The following is a 20,612-nucleotide window of genomic DNA, read 5'->3' as shown; positions in this document are numbered from 1 at the left end:
GGTAGGGTGAGTTGCCTAATGTTTCAGAGCTGTCTAGGGATGGGAACCATGTCTGCTGGACACTGAAATTCATATGCTTTTCAGTGTGTAACAGAATGAAGACTCTTAAACAGCAGTGTATCCTGAATCAACAAAGAAATATTCAATTATGTTTGCTATTGTATTTATTAAGGAAGGAATGAAGACAAAAATATATCTTAGAAAGACTGTGAACCTTCAACAAGAGATGAAAGTAATAAAGATTTTCTGTTAGACTTTGTGTTATTAAAATGGTGTTAACCAGAATAACTTCTTTCCCAAATTCCTCAATCAAAGTTATGTTATATACTGAGCTGTATGGTTGTATTATATACTAAACTGGGTATATATTTACTAATATCTTTCATGTTGAGGTCAGGGTTAGAAATAGGTTTGGGTTTTTTTTTTAAGTATGTATTATTAATTAGATATTTATCAATGCTAAACTCAACTCAACATTTAAAGAAAATTCTTACCTCTTGGGCTTCAGAGCTATGTTAAGTTTGATAACTAAGACAGAAGAATCTAAAGTTAAAGGGAGGTCAGTAGCAGCAGTTAGATTATAGTGTGGAAATGTCCTATAGGTGTGCAGAGTGGGAAATTACGTGAGAGCCTGTAAGTATGGATTGTATTCTGGGCAAATGATGCATCCTCATCAGGCAATTGCGCACTGAACAACTGTTGATTAAGTACCATTTTATCCAATTTAGACCTAATGCTTGGTAGACGAGATCCCTGCTGGATTAAGGAGCAATCAGAGTCTTATTTTGGGTTCTGTGCCATCTAGGTCAAGAAGTTTACAAAGTGTTGTGTATATTTACTTGGTACAAGAATGACACAACTTTCTTACCCTTCCTTCTGTTAATTCCTTAACAAATATTTATGGAATATTATTTGTGCTGTAGGGAGTTTCCATTGGTGCGTGGTAGATAGTGAAATAAAAGACTTAGAAAACTGTTCCTTGCCTCTGAGGAGTTTTAGTTCCATTTTTGCTAATTTTCCTGAATTAGTCTGAAAGACAGTTTTTTTTCTAATCAAAAGGATAAAACATTTTGTTTGAGTCTAAAGACAAAGTAACTCTCTCCTCTAGCAAGAAGATTGATGAAAGGTCTTTAATAAGAGGGAAAAGGAATGAAGACGTGAGGATGTGTTTTGACTCTGTACTCAGTCTCACCTACCTCAGAGGTGCAATGACACTGGTTTTATTTGGAACTTTCAGGAAGGGGTCCGGATCACCATTTTGCAGGAAATGCAAAGGATGTGTCAGAAGAAGCCCATGTCTGCCTGCCCTGCAGGGAGGGCTGCCCCTACTGTGCTGATGACAGCCCCTGCTTTGTCCAGGAGGATAAGTACTTGCGACTTGCTATCATCTCCTTCCAAGCCCTGTGTGTGCTGCTCGACTGCGTGAGCATGCTGGTGCTCTACCGCTTTCGCAAAGCAAAGGTAAACCCAGGTACCCTGGTTACCTTTCTTTTTATTATGAAAGGTACCTTTCTTTTTATTTTGGACTGACCTCTTCTTTCCTTTTTTTTTTTTTTTTTACATCTTTATTGCTTTACAATGGTGTGTTAGTTTCTGCTTTATAACAAAGCGAATCAGTTATACATATACATATGTTCCCATATCTCTTCCCTCTTGTGTCTCCCTCCCTCCCACCCTCCCTATCCCACCCCTCCAGGTGGTCACAGAGCACCGAGCTGATCTCCCTGTGCTATGCAGCTGCTTCCCACTAGCTATCTGTTTTACGTTTGGTAGTGTATATATGTCCATGCCACTCTCTCGCTTTGTCACGGCTTACCCTTCCCCCTCCCCATATCCTCAAGTCCATTCTCTAGTAGGTCTGTGTCTTTATTCCTGTCTTACCCCTAGGTTCTTCATGACATTTTTCTTTTTTCTTAAATTCCATGAATATGTGTTAGCATACGGTATTTGTCTTTCTCTTTCTGACTTACTTCACTCTGTATGACAGACTCTAGGTCCATCCACCTCATTACAAATAGCTCAATTTCGTTTCTTTTTATGGCTGAGTAATATTCCATTGTATATATGTGCCACATCTTCTTTATCCATTCATCCGATGATGGACACTTAGGTTGCTTCCATGTCCTGGCTATTGTAAATAGAGCTGCAATGAACATTTTGGTACATGACTCTTTTTGAATTATGGTTTTCTCAGGGTATATGCCCAGTAGTGGGATTGCTGGGTCATATGGTAGTTCTATTTGTAGTTTTTTAAGGAACCTCCATACTGTTCTCCATAGTGGCTGTACCAATTCACATTCCCACCAGCAGTGCAAGAGTGTTCCCTTTTCTCCACACCCTCTCCAGCATTTACTGTTTCTAGATTTTTTGATGATGGCCATTCTGACTGGTGTGAGATGATATCTCATAAGCAGAAGTCTTTCTATAATATGATTGGACTAGAGTGTGAAAGCTATATTCTTCAGCTTCGCAGGAGAAATAGGAATTGAAAATGTGAAACTTTATTATAACGTTTTCTTGTACAGAGTGTTTCTCCCTGTTTACCCTGAAGCTCAAGTACCTCATTGCCTTAAAGGACTCTTTTACATCATCTCTTCAGACTCTAGAAGAACTTATTTTGCCAGTTCCCAATATATTGTTAATTTTTTCCTAGGTAGAAAGCTTTATGATATTTATTGTATTTCATTTTAATTTCTCTTAGCCATATTTGAAAAGGGTAAATGGATTCAACTGTTTCTGAGCACATTATACTTTGAAGAATGAATTTATTCATGACCATACATATGGTCTTGCATTAGTATCCCAGAATGATAGTGGTCCTGCACAGAGCTTATATGGCTTTTGAGAGAGGCTGTCCTTTGGTTCTGTTCTGAGGAATCAGAGAGTAGTATAACCATTTGTATGCTTCTGACTTGGGGGTGGACGAAATACCAAAATATTCAGGGCAAAGCTTTCTGGGGAGCTGTCTTTAGTTGGTCACCCAATTAACTGTATGCAGCCGGTGTTGTGTCAGATTTGTGGTTCTGTTGCTTTCAGAAGCGTATTTGTACCATTGAAAAGAAAAACAAAACTTGAAGTTTCCACCTTTTCTGAATTTGTATGACCCCTTCCTGTTAGCACAGTTGTAGAGATTGGTTTAGATTACAGAACTCATTGAAAGTATAAAGTGTTCCCATTAGAAATTAAAAAAAGAAAACAACTCTCTGTGAATGGCATGTGTTACAAAGCCTCAAATTAACATTAAAAAAACCCACCTCTTTTGAGATTCTAGGAGAATGTATCCATTATGTTAATGTTATAGACTTTAATAGTTATTTTAAATAGTTTCATTAACAGAAGCATACAACAAATTAGAATCAAACTTTATATCAGCAAGAAAGGTGCAAACTGGCAAATTGCTCTTCATTTAACCAATACTTGTCATTCTTTTGCAACAAAATATGTATTATATGTTAGATTGTATATATAATAAAGTAGCTGGCCAATGGAATTGGGAAATATCTAACCACCGTTACCTAGATAAAATTAATTGCTTATTAAAAAGCCTATCACTGGCAGAGCAGGTAGAATTGAAAGGTCTATTTAATAAACTGCTCTGAAGTATCTCTATATAATGTAATTCATTTACACAGTGGATACCACAAAATTCTTTATGAATTTTAATTGATTTTAATCATTAATGATTGTTGTGCTAAATTGAGTTAGTGATATATGAAGGTAGAATATTACACAGGATATTAAAAAACTAAGATAGTGCTTGCTAGACCAATGTCTTAATCTATGGTAATGTTACTTAACATTTCTAAAGTTATTAACCTTTTGAATTTCTCTGCACCTTCATATGAAATGCTGCTTTACAGGGCTATCATGAGAATAGATATCTTTACATGTCATTTGGTGAAATTTCTGTAGATACAAACTAGTTGGAATACATAAATTAGACATTATCTAGTTTTAAGATGGTCACCTTTTGAAGAATCAGTTGGTTTTCACAGAATGTGACATAAGGGGGAGATATTTTTAGGAAAGAAGTTTAAAAAGTCAGTGAACATAGGTCTCATATGTTCACTGTTTCATGAAATTTTATCTTCCTATTTCAATTACCAAAAGCAATGGATTAATTGTAAAAGCGATAAACCATTTCCAGGATAGAGATTGCATGTTTAGGGCATGTAGACTTTGGCTTTGCTTTTTAAAGTTTTCACATGTCTTTGCAACATTTCTTTGGATTAAGCAAAAAACTGATGACCCCTCTTGGAGCAAAGTTGATGTTTTCCTTATGAGTTTCCCATTACATTCTTTACCCACTGATAATTAAAAGAACAAAAACCACATAATAGGTCAGTGTACATCTATTCTGACAAAAGAGAAAAAAACCTTAGTAGCAATATAGAAGTAACATTGCGGACAAGTGTGCAGACTCTGGAACCAGATAATTTAGTCTAATTATGAGTATTTTAAGTTAAATGAGGTTTGCTCATGCCTAAAATACCAACTCTGCAGTTGGTAGGTACCAACAATCATTGGTCGAAGGTTAGTTTAACATTTTATCATTTTAAACAACACAAACTAGATTCTGCTATATTTTGGGGTGAGGCTGGTGATACAGTGCCACAAAGAGTAAATTAAATTTTACTCTGCACAAACATTTAGAGACATAACTGTATACATTTGCCTTTGTGCCCTGGGTTAAAGATTAAATCTGTCAATAAACTGTGAGTGATTTTAAACCCAGTAAGTTCTTCTAAAGCAACAGCAATTTTTACAACAGTATTTTAAAGATTCTGAATATTAAATATTTGGAACTTATTTCTATTTTTATTTTTTTTACCAAATATTATGACAAGTCACATCTTTTTCTATTAGCTATTTTGAAGAGAGAGCATAGTTTCTTACAGCTTAATAATGTGAAGTGTTAGTACAATTTATTTTCAAGTGAAAATTTGAAAGAAAAGAAGGTACACTGGAACAGCAGCTTATTCCACTTCTGAAAATAATCTTTTGCTTGATTTAGTCTTAGTAAATTTTAGCATGTTTTGTTTGAGCTTAGTGGTTTGGAAAAAATAGTGATAGTCATTTTTTAAAGTGAACATACTGCAGTTTGTATTTTCCCTTCCAGGCCTGTAATAGTTATTTTTTTAAATTAGAAATTAATTGACAGGTGATTTTATAACTGCTCATTTTTGGTTTGGAAAATCAGATGTGTTAATGTAGAGTGTGGCTGAAATTCTACTAGGCTAATTATGATGTTTTATTGCTTTTTTTGTTGAAAAAAAGGGAGATGTATTACTTTTTTATTGTGGTAAAATATACGTAACATAAAACTTACCATTTTCTACCATCTTTAAGTGTACAATTAAGTGGCATTAAGTACATTCACATCACTGTGCAACCATCACCACTATTCATTTCCAGAACTTTTGCATCATCCCAAACCAAACTCTGTAACCATTAAACAACTCCCTATTCCCCTAACCCCTGGCAACCTTTATTCTACTTTCTGCCCCTATAAATTTGTTTTTTCAGAGTACCTCATATATAAGTGGATACACTGTTTGTCCTTTTGTTTTTGGCTTATTTCACCTAGCATAATGTTTTAAAGGTTTACCTATGTTTTAGCATGTATCAGAACTTCATTTCTTTTAATTGATGAATAATGTTCTATTGTGTGTATTTACCACATTTCATTTATCTGTTTATCTGTTGAAAGAGTTGTTTCTACCTTTTGGTTATTGTAAATAATGCTATTGTGAACATTGGTGTACAAGTATTTGGTTGAGTTCCCGATTTCAGTTATTTGTATATAACCTAGGAGTAGAATTGTTGAATCACACAGTCATTCTGTGTTTAACTTATTGAGGAACTACCCAACTGTTTTCCACAGAGGCCAGACCATTTGATATTTTCAACAACAATTCATGAGGGTTCCAATTCCTTCACATCCTCACTAATACTTGTTATTTTCTGTTTTTGTTTTTGTTTTATAATAGCCATCCTAATGAATCTGAAGTGAATTCTCATTGTGGTTTTGATTTGCATTTTCCTAGATATTAGTGGCAGTTGAGCATCTTTTCATGTGCTTATTGGTATATCTTCTTTGCAGAAATGTCTCTTCAGGTCTTTTGTTCACTTTTGAATTGGTTGTTCATTGCTGAGTTGTAGGAGTTCTTTATGTATTCTGAATATTACACTTATCACATAGATGATTTGCAAATATTTTCTCCCATCCTATGGGTTGTCTTTTCATTCTCTTGATAGTGTCCTTTGATGCCCAAAAGTTTTTAATTTTGATAAAGTCCAGTTTACCTACGTTTTCTTTGGTTGCCTGTACTTTTGGTGTCATATCTGAGAAATCATTGCCAAAGCCAATATCATGAAGCTTTCCTGCTGTGTTTTTTTTCTAGGATTTTAATAGTTTTAGGCCTTTTATCAGACTTCAATCCATTTTTAGTTAATTTTTGTATATGTTGTAAGTTAAGGGCCCAACTTCATTCTTTTGCTTTTGGGTGCCTAGTTTTCTCAGCACTATTTGTTGAAGAGAATATCTTTTCCCCGTTGTGTGGTCTTGGCACTCTTATCGAAGATCATTTTACCACACACATGTGGGTTTATTTCTGGGCTCTCTATGCTGTTCCATTTGGTCTATGCCTTTATGTCAGGATCACACTGTTTTGATTACTGTAGCTTTGTAGTAAGTTTTGAAATTAGGAAGTGTGAGGCCTCCAAATTTATTCTTCTTTTCAAGGTCGTTTTGGGTCCCTTAAGATTCATGGAATTTTCATGAATTTTAGGATGTGTTTTTCTATTTATGGGAGGGAGGTGCAGCATAATACATGAAAAGGAGTAGAATGGTTAGAAACCAAGAGCTAGTACCTTCAATGCAGCTAGCTATAGGGGTATTTATGGAAGTTCCATAGTGGTTTACAAATTTTTTTCTTAAACCTTGTTCTAATACTGGCTAACTACTACACTCAACATAAGATGATGTTGTATATTTCTGTCAATTTATAGTAGACAATATTTCCCTCAATTTCCATTTTCCTAAGGGCTACAATGTTGATCTTCACTCTTACCAGATATTTTAACTCTACTGAACTAATAAAATATCACACAGTATCACAACAATAATATTTCACTCCCCTTTATTGAATATGAATGAGAAATTTGGTACTTTTATTTTTCCTCATTTCCCCCTTCCCATTTTATTAAAATTTAATCTATGATTAATTTGCATCAATTTTCAGTAAGAGCCATCATTAGTTTCAAAGGAAAAGCACTTCTTTAATATATTTTGGCTCTCACTACATTTAAATTTATCATTTAGTCTTCTTCCTAGATGTTTATTTGGTTTAGTTACTTATCATAAGACGTTTCCAAATGTGGTTTTTTGCCTTTAAATTCTGACTTTTGACTAATCTTTTATCATTATTAGATATCTATATCTTCAAATAGTTTGTTTGGAAAACGGTAGTTTTGTACCTATGTTACATCTGAACTCCCACCCACCAACTGTGGCTTTTACAGGACAGCCCCTTGGCTAGGGGGAGCACTTGGGGATTACTGTCTTTTTCTTTTAAAGCTCTACTATTGCTGCTTCATTTATCTTTTAGAACTGAACATTTTGGACAATTTCCAGGATTGCCCACTTTTTGTCTCTTATGGAACAAAATCTCCCATCTGAATGCTTATTGACTTCTTTCTTTACTTTTACCATCATAATATGGTTCTTCTTCATTGCGTTTGCAAAAAATATGATCCAAACTCTCAAATTTCAGACTGAGCTTTCTTCTGATACTGGGAAGTCTCTTGTGTGTTAGTTCGTATGTTACCTCTTCTGCTCTAGTTTTTCTAGGCTTCTCTTTTAGGACTTGCTGTTAAATATAGGTTGGGTCTCCAGACTTTCTTTTTTAAAATGTTCTCACTGTATTGTATTTTAAGTGTTTCCTCTATGTTTTGAGAAGCTATTTAAGTTTGTCTTCCATTTTACTCTTCCAGTTTTTAGCGCTGTCTAAGCTGCTGTACCCTACCTTCCTGATATTCTAAAATCCAACTGTTTTTAATCTCTGTACAATTGTTCCTTACGTTTTACCTCCGTTTTTGCAAAGGTTCGGGGTCAGAAAGCTTGAGGCAAATCCTAGTGATTTCATATTCTAGTTATGTGACCCTAAGGTTGCATAGTTATATACCTAATCAGCAAGTCACTTAGTCTCTCTCAATGGCTTTTATCTTATGTAAAAATGGGGACATTCAAGAATTTGGAAAACAACAACAGCAATAGTGTATATACTCTAAAATCAAGGCTGATTCATGTAGTAAGCAGTTCGGGGGGGGGGGATTGAATCTACAAATAGGAAGCTTGTCATACTAGCTAATGTGAGATAAATTTTTTTATGTCTTATGTGTATGTAAGGACTCATTCATTGAAAGGATTTCTGGACCATTCTAAGAGTTACCAAAGGGGAAAGTATCAAAACTTTTAATTCTACACTTTTGTTCTTATGGGGGGGTAAGAAGAATTAAGTAAAAAGTTATATCATTTGTAATGGAATGGTTGATTTTGTAACATGATGCCTGATATTATTTGCATAATTTTTTCTTTCCATGAAATATATTTAAACATATATATGAAGAAACTTGAAGTGCTAGGCTTGAAAGTTAGAGAAGTATAATCATGCTTTCTGAATTAACATTCAAATGATCTTCTTTAGGACATAAGAAGCCTGAAAAGGCCCAGCCACAGCATTACAATTAGGTGCAGGGCAGCATGTGATCAAGGAAGCATACGCTAAGCATCTCTATTCCAAACATTAATGCCACTCTGCCCAAAGTGTTAGGGCTTCACACATTTTAGTCTTGAAAGATTTCCAGGCTTTAAAGCCTTCCTGTTTAAAATACAGATACTGTTTAAGTAAGATTAGTCATCGTTCTAATGATGAGTGGGGCTTGAGCTAAAACACAATTGCCACCTCCCATCAGTTTATTGGAGCACTGTGTTAAAAAGGGTTCTGATGCAGCAAATGGATTTATTCTGAGAAGTGATTGTTTTATTGGCTAACTTTAGCAGCCATGGGTATTATCAGGGAAACTAATGACATATGTACCACATGTTTGTCACTCCTTGACTAGGAGTATCAGGCTCAGGGGACAAGTGAAGGAAGAAAAACTACCGATATAGGATGTTGGAGGGCCTTTGTGGTAAGCACGGCCATAAAACCGTTTTGTCTAGGGATGACCCACTTCTTAAAGAATTATATCAAAATTCAGGGTTTCTACAGATGATGAACTGCTCTATCTATTCAAGATATAATGGATTTACTAGGAGTTATCCCATTCCATAATTTACTAGCCAGTTCTCAAGTAGTTTGAACTTGACACAGTCTGAAATGTATTTTGACAGGTGCTTTTCCCTAAATATTTAAAGGCAAGTGTATTTCAAATAGAATGTAATGCCTTCAACTCTTATTCATTTTTACTTTTCCTCTGAGAAATATGTGTGGTGTATATTAATACAAGTACCCTAAGAAATTTGATCTTAAAAAATTACGGCCTTTATTCCAGCACACAACTTGTATCCCCCAATGTATTTTGTTAACATGAAAATATTTTATGAGCTCTGAGTAGCGCTTAGTCTCCCAGCTCAAGTTTAGAGTTTCAAATCTTTTTTTCCTCTTGTTACTGTGGAAATTATTTAACTCGTTTGTAGGTTACCTTTCCTTAAAGCTACTTTTATTAGCGGTAAGGAATGTCTACTTTTTCTGGTCACTAGGCTTTCGAATTGTAAAGGGTGAGCTTTAGGACTAAGTCTCGCATTTAAACAATTAAAACAAAATTAAAAAGCAAATTGGAGAAAAGTGTTTTGGTACGATATGATAGTGAAGGATTAACATTCTTACTCTAAAAACAGACAAAACCCTCTTAGGAATCAATATGAAATAGAAAAATATCCAATAGAAAAATAGGCAGAGAATATCCATCAGCAGTTTGTAAAACAACAACAACATAAAATATATATACTCTATATCCATGAGTAATAACAAAAGGCAAGTGAAAACAATGATATGTACTTTTATAACAATAATAATTCTCTGTGTTGGCGAAGATGTTAGCAACTAGGTGTTCCCATACATTGCTGATGGTTGTGTAAATTGGTAGAAACTTTTGGATGAGGTTTGGGATTATGTGTAATAAACATAAAAATGCACAGTAGTTTCAATTCTAGAAGTCTGTACTAAAGAAATCATACAGGTGCACAAGGACTTACAAATATAGTCATAGGTGTATGTATGTGCATCATAGTGCTATTTATAGTACAAACAAACTGGGAACAATTAAGTGTTCAAAATTGGGTTAGGTCATCCATGCGTTTAAATATGGGGCCATAAAAGTGATCGTGTAGAATACTAAATGATGGGAGAAAATGGTTTTAATATAGTTACTTAGTTCATCAGCACATTTCCACCGTTTTTTGAAGTTTTATTTTAGTACTCTCCATTTTTCATCTTTCCCTCTCTCCTCTTTTCTCATTTTATCCCTTTCTGCCTGCCTCCCTCCATTCCTTCTTTCCATTCATCATCCATCTGCTGAGCATCTATTGAGTGCTTGGAACTATTACCCATACTGGGAATGCAGTGCTGAACAGGACAAATAATATCTGTGCTCTTACGGAGTTGATATTCCAGTGGGGGCTTGTAGTCATAGACAATAAAAGAGAAATAAAGAAGAATGTATCAGGTGGCTAGCAAGTGCTGTGATCAGAGTGAAATATATAAAACAATAGGCTGTGACTTTGGAGTAGAATTCTTATGGCCACCATGTAAGTTGGTATTATCCTCATTTTATATTTGAATAAGCAAAAGCATAGAGAATTTAAGAAACCCATTCATTGTTACTTAGGGAATCTAGGATTACCAGTTCAGGACTATATAACGCATTTTTGCTCTTAACTACTGTGCTATACTATCTGTCATATGTTTACAGTGCAATTTTTTCTTAAATTTTAAAAAGTGGACCTCGCCAACTCTGGCCCCAATGTAGTAATCCAAGTTCTAGGCCTGCATGCATTCTTCGTTTTTCCTCATACCCTTATGCCTTATCAAACCTTTACATGTCCTATGTGTCATTCTTGCTAGGTGCCTACTAGTTAACTGAATAAATTAAGTTCTTACGTGGTACCATTTAAATGGATTTATATGTTCCTTGTCTCTGCTCATTTGTGTTACTACACAGTTTTGCAATTTTTTTTTTTAAGTTGACTCACAGGACACTTCTTTTTTTCTTTTGGCTGTGTGGGCTCTTCATTGTGGCGCATGGGCTTCTCTAGAGTGGCGTGCAGACTCCAGAGCCCACAGGCTCAGTAGTGGCGGTGCGCAGGCTTAGTTGCCCCTCGGCATGTGGGATCTTAGTTCCCCGACCAGGGATCGAACCTGTGTCCCCTGCATTGGAAAGTGGATTCTTAACCACTGAACCACCAGGGAAGTCCCCAGTTTTGCACTGTAATGGCATCCTTTAATGCTTTAACCCAAGGAGCAACTCATATGTAATGATTTAGGGGTATATGTGTATATGTGTGTATGTCTATGAATGTATATGAATGTCAGGGTGGTGGTTAGGGTACATATGGGAAAACAAATAGTTTAGCTGAAGAGATTTCTTTCTTTCTGTGCTTCTTAAGAAATATCATTTAAATAACTTCCTACTCCATCCGGTGGCAGTGGCACTAATTATGAGTTACAAAGAACAGCTAGAGTGAATATAACATATTTGTGTATGCCTTAAGAGACATAAAATGCTTAATGATTACCAAAGCTCCATTCCTGTTTTGAGACACTTACATTTACTTATGCTTATTTGAGTGGTAAAGCCAGTTACATATGAAGTATGCTAAAAATAACTTTAAAAATTAATGTACTAGTATACTGAATTGCTTGTCAGTTGAAAAATATTCTGAGAGACCAATCTGTCTTTTCTAAATTCCTTAGATCTTCATTTTTAAAGCCCATTCAAGTATCTTGTAGGCAAAGTACTTTGCACAATTATAAACTAAGGCCTTTAGTAACTATTCCATGAACATTTAGCTAGATTTTAAAAGATGATTTTGATACTGGCTTGCCCATGAGAGGCTCACAATCTAATGGGGAAATGAATATAAGGAAATATAAGGTATACGAAAACAAGTACTACAGTTTGTTGAGTGCTTAGCAGGGCAGTAGGGAATAGTCTTTAAGGTCATAGGCTCCAGAGTCCCTTTATGTAGGTGCCTCTCCTGGCCTCACACAAAGGAGTTCCTCAACCTTAGGTTAAGTTACCAGCCTCTCTTTGTCTCAGTTTCCTTTTCTGTAATATGGGGACAATAATAATAAATCTAATAATAATGAGTCTCATAATAATAAATCTCATAGGGTTATGGTAAAGATTAAAGTATGTGGAATGCTTATAAACTTATTACAGCTAATGACGTGTGGAAAATGCTCAGTAAATATTAGCCATTAATGGGGGTATGTGCAAAATATGACAGCATAAAATAAGAGTGGTTGAGGGTGGTGTGAGAAGACTTCCAAGAAGATGGGACACATGGGAAGAATCTTGAAAAGTGCATTTCACTGGTCAGACGGATAGGAGGTAAGAGGGACAGGCTAGGCAGAGAGACAAACATGTATGCAAAGACATTACAGAGCCCAGGATACATTCAGGGAAGTTGAAATATTTCAGTATGAATCCTGAAAAGCCTGACGAAGCATTGTGGACTTTATCCTATAGGCACTTGAGATAAATTGTGGAGCTGGCAAAGGCTGTTAGACATATGGGTCTGGCACCATAGAAGCAAACTTGGAAGTCATTCACTCATTTATTCAATGTTTTTTGAGGGTGCACTGAGTTCCCAGGCATTGTTTATGGATAGTGAACAAAACAGGATGGTCTGTGATCCTGTGATTGGAGTTCAAAATCTTGTGGGGCAAAGATAAGTGAGTAAATAAATTAGTAAGTGCTGGTAAGTACTGTGAAGGAAAGTAACAGAGTAAAATGAGGGAGGATAATGGGGTTGGGAAGACTGTTTAGGAGGATGTCCCAGAGTCAGTGTCATTTAATCTGAGGTCTCAAGGATAACCAGGAGGCAGAGAACAAGGACAGGAGAGTATTCCAGGAAGAGAAAAACCACATCTTTAAGGTTCCAATGTGTGAAGAAGCTTGGAGTGTTCTAGTAAGTGAAGGAGGGCAGCATGGCTAGCGAATCATAGCAGAGTGGAGAGAGATGAGCTCAGAGAGAGTCAGGTGCCAGGCATTCAGAGTTCTATAGGCCAGAGTGAAGTGTGTTATTTTATTTGAAGTGCAGTCAGAAGCCACTGAAGGATTTGAAGCAGAGGGATAAATGCTCTCATTTAGGTATTAAACGAATTTCTCTAGGTGCTCTGCAGAGAATAGATTAGTAAGGGGCAATGTAAAAGTGGGGGCAATGATAAGAGGCCTATTGAATTAGTCTAGGTAAGACACAGCGGTGGCCCTGGGATGGAGATGAGTGCCTAATTTGAGATACATTTGGAGATAGAATTGACAGGACCTGCTGATGAACTTGATGTGAGAGGTGAAGAAAAAACAAAAATCAAATTTGGTGAAGAAAAAACAAAAATCAAATTTGATCCCTTCAGGTTTATAGCTTGAGGAACTGGGTAAAGAGTGGTGCTATAGGACTTCTCTGGTGGTGCAGTGGTTAAGAATCTGCCTCCCAATGCAGGGGACACGGGCTCGAGCCCTGGTCCAGGAAGATCCCACATGCCGCGAAGCAACTAACCCATGAACCACAACTACTGAGCCTGTGCTCTAGAGCCTGCGAGCCACAACTACTGAGCCCGCATGCCTAGATCCCGTGTCCAGCAACAAGAGAAGCCACTGCAATGAGAAGCCCACACACCACTATGAAGAGTAGCCCCTGCTCACCACAACCAGAGAAAGCTTGTGCGCAGCAATGAAGACCCAACGCAGCCAAAAATAATTAAATAATTTTTTTAAAAAAAAGTGGTGCTGTCTACTAAAATTAAGAAAATATGGGGACTTCCCTGGCGGTCCAGTGGTTAAGACTCTGAGCTTCCACTGCAGGGGGAGCAGGTTCGATCCTGGGATGGGGCAGTAAGATCCTGCATGCCGTGCTGTGTGGCCAAAAAAATTAAAAAAAGTGAAACACTGGAAAGAGAGTGGTTTGAAGGGTAAGGGAAGGAAAAATCAAGAGTTCCATTTTGGACATAAGTTCAGCTATTGTTGCCAAGTTAGCACATAAAAAACATGATGCCCAATTAAATTTGAATTTTAGATCAACCATGAATAATGTTTTAGTATACGTCTATGACAAATATTGCATACTAATACTAAAACATCCTTTTTTGTTTATATGAGTTATTTTTCTGGCAACCCTGATGGTTAAGCCACCTGTGAGAAGTCAAAGTGGAGATGTCAGGTGGGCAGTTAGATATATGAGTTGGAAGCTGAGTGCAGGAGTCTAGGCTAGAGTTTAGGAGTTATAAGCTGGGAGACATAGGAATCTAAAGCTGTGACAATGAGATTACCCACTTAGGAAATGTACAAAGAAGAAAGAGAAGAGAATGCTCAAGACTGAACTCTTCAACATTTTGAAGAAAAAGTAAAATACAGAAACTCTTTTTGAATAATTCAGTGGCCAAAGAGATTAGAGGGATGCCAGGTCGGAGTCATATTACAGAATCCAAAAGTGGACAGTATTTTTTTTTTTTTTCAGCTGCACTGCACAGCATGCAGTATCTTAGTTCCCTGACTGACCAGGGATCAAGCCTGTGCCCCCTGCAGTGGAAGCATGGAGTCCTAACCACTGGACCGCTAGGGAATTCCCAGAGGACAGGATTTAAAAGAAGGAGAGAGTGACCAACTGTGGGGAAAACTACAGAGTGATAGAATAGTATGAGTGGAAAAAGTATGCAACGAATTTGGCAACACAGAGGTCATTGGCAACCTTAGCAGTGTACCCTTCTGTAATGATTGAGGAAGTAGAGAAAGCATGGTTATCTAAAACTTGAAACAATCTTATTTGGGAAGGGAGCAGAGAAATAGTGTTGGCCAGACAGTGATAGTGGAAACCATGACAAATTCTGAGCTTTCCCAGGGGAGTGTTTACAGTAAGAAAAGAAGACATTTGAACCAGTATCTTTGGAATAGATAGAAGAAAAGGAAAGAGGAAAGGGGACAGAGGAGTGAGAGGTATGAGCCAACTCCAGTAGGGAAATTTTATAGGAACGAAGAGAGAGGGATTCAAAAGAGAGGGAGTTGTTAACAGTAGCAGATAATACAGAGCCACGAAGAAAATGAAGCCTAAAATAGTTTATTGCTGTACCCATGTCATGCTGTTTTAATTACGATAGTTTTACTGGGACTTAACTGTTTGGTAGCTGGTCGTCTTAGCCTTTAAAATCTTTTGGATATTTTTAGTCTCTACTCTTCCATGTTTAACATTTAGGGAAAGCTTGTCAAACTCATTGCAAAAGCCTGTTGGGATTTTGATTGAGATTGCATTTAATAGTATAAGAATAATTGTCCAGTCATATAGAAAAATACATTATTAGGTCCTTCTCTAACAGCATTTGCAATAATTCCAGATGAAAATAACTCTATGGATTTGATGATTATGAAGTTACTGAAAACTTTTACCTGGGCAGTTTCTGAGAAGTCAGATTGTAGTGGCCTCAGAGATGGATTGGACATAGAAAAGTAGAGAATATAAATGTACAGCATTATTTCAAGAAGCTTGGCTCTAAGGTAAGTAGAAAGATGCTAAGACTAAACGGCCAAAGAGGAGACTCAGGGTTGAGGGAGTTTTATCTCAGAAGATGGGAACATGTTTATAAACTGCTAGAGAAATGAGAGAAGAGAAGTTTGAAAATACAGAGAAATGTGGAACGGGGTCCCATGAGAACAGAAGGGAAGAGGATCCTGAGTACAGGTGGAGATACTGACTTTGGACAGAAGATCTTAATTGTATCTGAGACTAGAGAAATGGTGATTCTGATGAAGTAGACATCAATAATTTGGGGTTGAGGCAACAAAGTTGAAGAAATTCTAGCTTGAACTTTCTGTCTGAGATTTGGAATAAGGTCATTTACTGAGCGTTCTTGAATAGAGTGGGGTAGAGATTTGAGAATACTATGCAAGTTTGGCAGTAGCCACTGTAGGGGAAGGATGGGGGATGTCCAAGTGCACATAAAAGGACTGCTGAGAGCCTGGATCAAAGAGGACAGCACAGACGTTTCCCTAAAGTTCTTTTGAAAAGAAGAAAAGACAGAAAGTTGAAAAGATGGGAAGTATTAGCATAGGTAGCTACGTTAACTGAATGGTTATCATTCAAGGAACTACAAATACTTTGCATGTCGCATCTTGCTTCATGTCCATTTGTTTTTTCTTAAGTGTACTTACAAAATGATCACTCTCCAAGTTTCTTAGTACATTTACAACATTAATATGTGTGACCATTAATTAATTTGAGAGAAATGCCCAGGAGGGAAAGAAATAACAGTAATTAGCATCTTCAGTCACAAATGGAGAAAATAATGCCTAAAGGTACTCCTGAGGTCATAGCGCAAGACGTTCTTTATCCATAATTAAATGAACAACATCTTCCAAATTCAATGAAAAGGGCATATTTTATTAATAGAAGACTTTAGCATGAATATTATAGTTGTGTGGCATCTTGACCCATTTCTGTCTCAGGAGCTCATTAGCTAGTTATAGGTGATATATCCCAGTTAGAACTGAAGTTAGGGAGATTTATTTTGTGAGTTTTATTTCCTAATCCAGCAGGGATCAGCAAACTATTACCTGCTGACTGTTTGGGGAAAAAAATCAGAAGAGGAAGAATGTGTCATGACACGTGGAAATTACGTGGAATTCACATTTCAGTGTCCCTAAATTAAGTTTTATTGGAATACAGCCACACTTGCTTATCTGCATGTTGTTTCTGGCTGATTTCACACTGTAGTGGCAGAAGTGAGTAGCTGTGATGGACATGGAAAGCCTAAAATATTTACTCTCTGGCCCTTTACTGAAAAAGTTGGCTGTCACTTAAAATACAGCACCTGCCTGGTCCAGTTTCCATCCCCACTTCTCCCATCTCTCAGTGCCTTGCTTATTGGTGCTATATATTCCAGGGGTGTTTGTCTTTTCATAAGGAGCTCTTTTTTAAAAATTAATTAATTTATTTATTTATTTTTGGCTGCGTTGGGTCTTCGTTGATGCATGCAGGCTTTCTCTAGTTGCGGCGAGCGGGGGCTACTCTTCGTTGCGGTGTGTGGGCTTCTCATTGCGGTGGCTTCTCTTGTTGCGGAGCACGGGCTCTAGGTGTACAGGCTTCAGTAGTTGTGGTATGCAGGCTCTAGAGCTCAGGCTCAATACTTGTGGTGCACGGGTTTAGTTGCTCCGCGGCATGTGGGATCTTCCCAGAGTAGGGCTTGAATCTGTGTCCCCTGCAGGGGCAGGCAGATTCTTACCCACTGTGCCACCAGGGAAGTCCTCGTAAGGAACTCTTAAACATTAAAAAGGCTAGAACCAAATAAATAAATGCACAGTGCTGGGATTGCAGGTACGGGTCAGGATGTCTGGATATATTTCGGCTAAAAGGTCACCTTGGCATCCTTTAATTCCACCATACAGTCACTTGTGTCAGCTACAAACATGATTCTAATTGGGAGCATTTGCTAGTTTCTTGACCTGCTGTTCTCTTTGTGATATACCAGGCCCTTCAGATCCTGAACTTAAAATTTCAAAACAACTTTCACAGGCAGAATGGTTGAGCAAGGTGGCAGGACAGCTAGGCCTCAATCGGCCTTTCAAACATAGCTACAAAGAGCCCCAAGTCCTTTGCTTGGTTCTGGGTTCTGTGGGCCTGAGGAGCGTGGCTTGGCTGCCTTGGATCATAATGTTCAATTTTATTAAAGTTTTTACTTTACCAAAACAAAATTTCATTTGGCCCATGAGCTCTTGGGCCACTGCTAATTCATATTCAGTTTAGCTTTGTTAGTACATTCGAGGGTGGATCTTGCTCGGCTGGAGTACAGTGTAGTGTGTGTCTCCTATACGTTTGGAAGCCTCTTAGACTTTCCTGTAACCGTGTTCCTCAAACTAGAGGTCACAAGCCATCCTTTGAGGGGCCTGCAGAGCTCATTTGCCTCCCCTTCCTCATATTTATGTCTGTAGTACTTTCTGTCGTTTGGCTTTCTCTGTCCACCTGGATAGAATCACAGGGCTCTAAGCCACAGGGCAGGCAACCACGACAGGGAGTTTTCTTTCCATTGGAGATTTTTAGAGATGAGCCCAGCTGAGAGACAGGGTTAGGCTGTCTTAAGAAAAGACACTCTTGGCTGTGCCTTGAGCTGGGTTCCTTTGCCATAACCAGTAAGAGAGAAAACAGAGCCTCTCAGACAACAACTTCATTAATTGACTTGCTAGTTGATGTTTGTAGAAGAAAAGCATGGGTTTCCATTTTCCCGTTTAATTATCCGTAATAGCACCCTTCCAACTGTGCCTAGGAAATGCATCTGACAGGGAGACATTGGTTTCATTTGGAAGAAAGCTGAGTTGACATGAGAAAAAGTTTAAGTTGAGGAGCAGTAGGATTCTCATCGACCCTTTTTCTCTTCCTTCTCTTGCTTTGCAAAGTCTGTGAGACTTAAGTTATCTTTATAATGCTATAATTAGCAAAGTGACAGTTTCTTATTTATCACAGATCCTAGAAATATGCAGGATTTTTGAGACATTGAAATGTTTTTAAAGCTTGTTTGCCCATTCTAATGACTTGCCAGTTTATTATTTCTCCATAAAATATTACTAAATTTAAATATGATGCTGTTTTATAATACTGCTGAGGGCTCTTACGGATATATGTTATTTTCTATTTCAGAATGTAATATTCAGATAGGATCATTTTTGACATTTCAGTAATGCAGTCAATTCTTAGCTCTAGGATACAAATTTAAAATAGATTAGAGGTAGGACTCCTAGTCTCATTTCTAAAACATTTGGCCTCATTTTCCTTGTGAAAACTAGGAAGGATAGGGAAGAAAGGTGAATAATAATAGCAGAGAAGCTTAAAACAAATAAAAAAGGCCATAACCTTTATTGGCCTATGGCAGTAGAAATTTAATTCATAATTATTATGGGAGCTCTTACCATCCATACTTACTGTTTACTCAACTTTCGTCTTTGAGCTTCTGCACTCTTTTATTTCTAGAACTTTTTCTTCCTACTCAACTCTACCCCCTCCACTTAGCGCACACAGACGCTTCACTAAGCCGAGGTTCTGCTGCTCTGCCCTGGCTACTTGCTTCTATTTCAAGGTGTCTCTACACCTGATTCAGTTCGTGGTTAGAAAAGCACGTGCTGGCGATGCCCAGATAACCAGTTTTCCTGCTTCTGGCTCTTGTGGCTTGGGGTTTGCCCTTTCTGCTTTGGAACTCATTCCACGATTCTCCTCCTCATGACTGCTAGGCCCCGGCTAGCCTATTTAGACCCTATTATTAGATACTGACTGCTGGTGGGTGACTACTTTTTCCAATGAAGTCTTATGTGCTTGGCTTGGGTGGGTGTCACTTAAATCTATTAGGCTATCAGTTTCAGAATCCCCTGTGCAGCCTTTTAAAATTTGGATGAACGTACCCCTTCTCAGATCTTAGGAATAAGTTCTTAGAATGGGGTCTGTATGCACGTATAATTTTTTAAATTGTCATAGGTATTTCTAAGGTACCTCTAGGGTTGGGAACCATGGACTTAAAACCGTGAAAATCATCCTTCATGCCCTGTTCTATGGCTGGAGGTAAACCCTAAAAACACTTCTCATCGGGGGAGACATGAGACTTTTCTTTATTAACCTTGTGCTCTCACAATCACATAGACAACACAACCTTTACAAACCATAGTTAATCTGTCTTTTTGGCTTTCATGGACCAGGGAGAAATAAAACCAAGGGGAGATGTATTCTGGAGGGCAGTGGCTTTCAGAGACAATGGAGCATGGTGGAGAGAGACGGGGCCATTTGAACTGTTCCAGATTCACTTGGTGAGATGAAATTTCTGGTCTGTTTACCCCAGACCATGAAATAGCCAAAATTTATTTTTAAATGTCTATGAATGTAGAGAGGGCACAAATGTGAAGGCCGATTCTAAGAGAAATCAAATATGGAGGAAAGCCATTGATTAATCTACTCTGGTTGTTAGCAGCATGAAGGGACTAAGAAAGACCATAAATGCTATACAAACTACAAAGGAGGTTGAGGGTTTGTTTTTTTTTCCCCTTCGACACAAATAAGCAAACAGAGAAATGCTTGCCTGAAAGTAAATGAGCAGTTGGGCACAACAACAAGTGAACCAGCAATGCAGAAGGCAAACACTAGTGGCTCACCAGTGGGATAAATATGGGCAATAAGCCAAAAGACACGACTGCTTGAGGCACATGTGACAGGAACAGACAGCAGATGAGAATCACATGTAAATAGCAGGCAGCTGGAGTTCACAACCCCCTGTCTTCCCTGTTATTAGTTCACCCTCCCTTTCCCTATTATCTCTTCCTGAACAACCTCAGACATTTCCTCTGCACTCCGGACCCAGAGT

The 20,612-nt window shown here is 37.6% G+C and overlaps 1 protein-coding gene across 1 annotated transcript in view; it reads left to right on the top strand.

Annotated features, from left to right (window-relative positions):
* GPR158 (G protein-coupled receptor 158) overlaps positions 1-20,612 on the top strand; it is a 326,439-nt gene that overhangs the window by 171,388 nt on the left and 134,439 nt on the right. The window contains exon 4 of the mRNA XM_089906217.1: positions 1,225-1,461. Coding sequence (XP_089762343.1) covers positions 1,225-1,461 — 237 coding nt within the window. The remainder of the gene's footprint in view (positions 1-1,224; positions 1,462-20,612) is intronic.

This window comes from Delphinapterus leucas, chromosome 2 (assembly GCF_059928025.1).
Source record: "Delphinapterus leucas isolate spDelLeu-1000000601 "Yukka" chromosome 2, BTC_Dleu_Yukka2, whole genome shotgun sequence".
Classification (NCBI taxonomy): Eukaryota; Metazoa; Chordata; class Mammalia; order Artiodactyla; family Monodontidae; genus Delphinapterus; species Delphinapterus leucas.
This window is presented reverse-complemented; position numbering and strand designations above follow the sequence as displayed.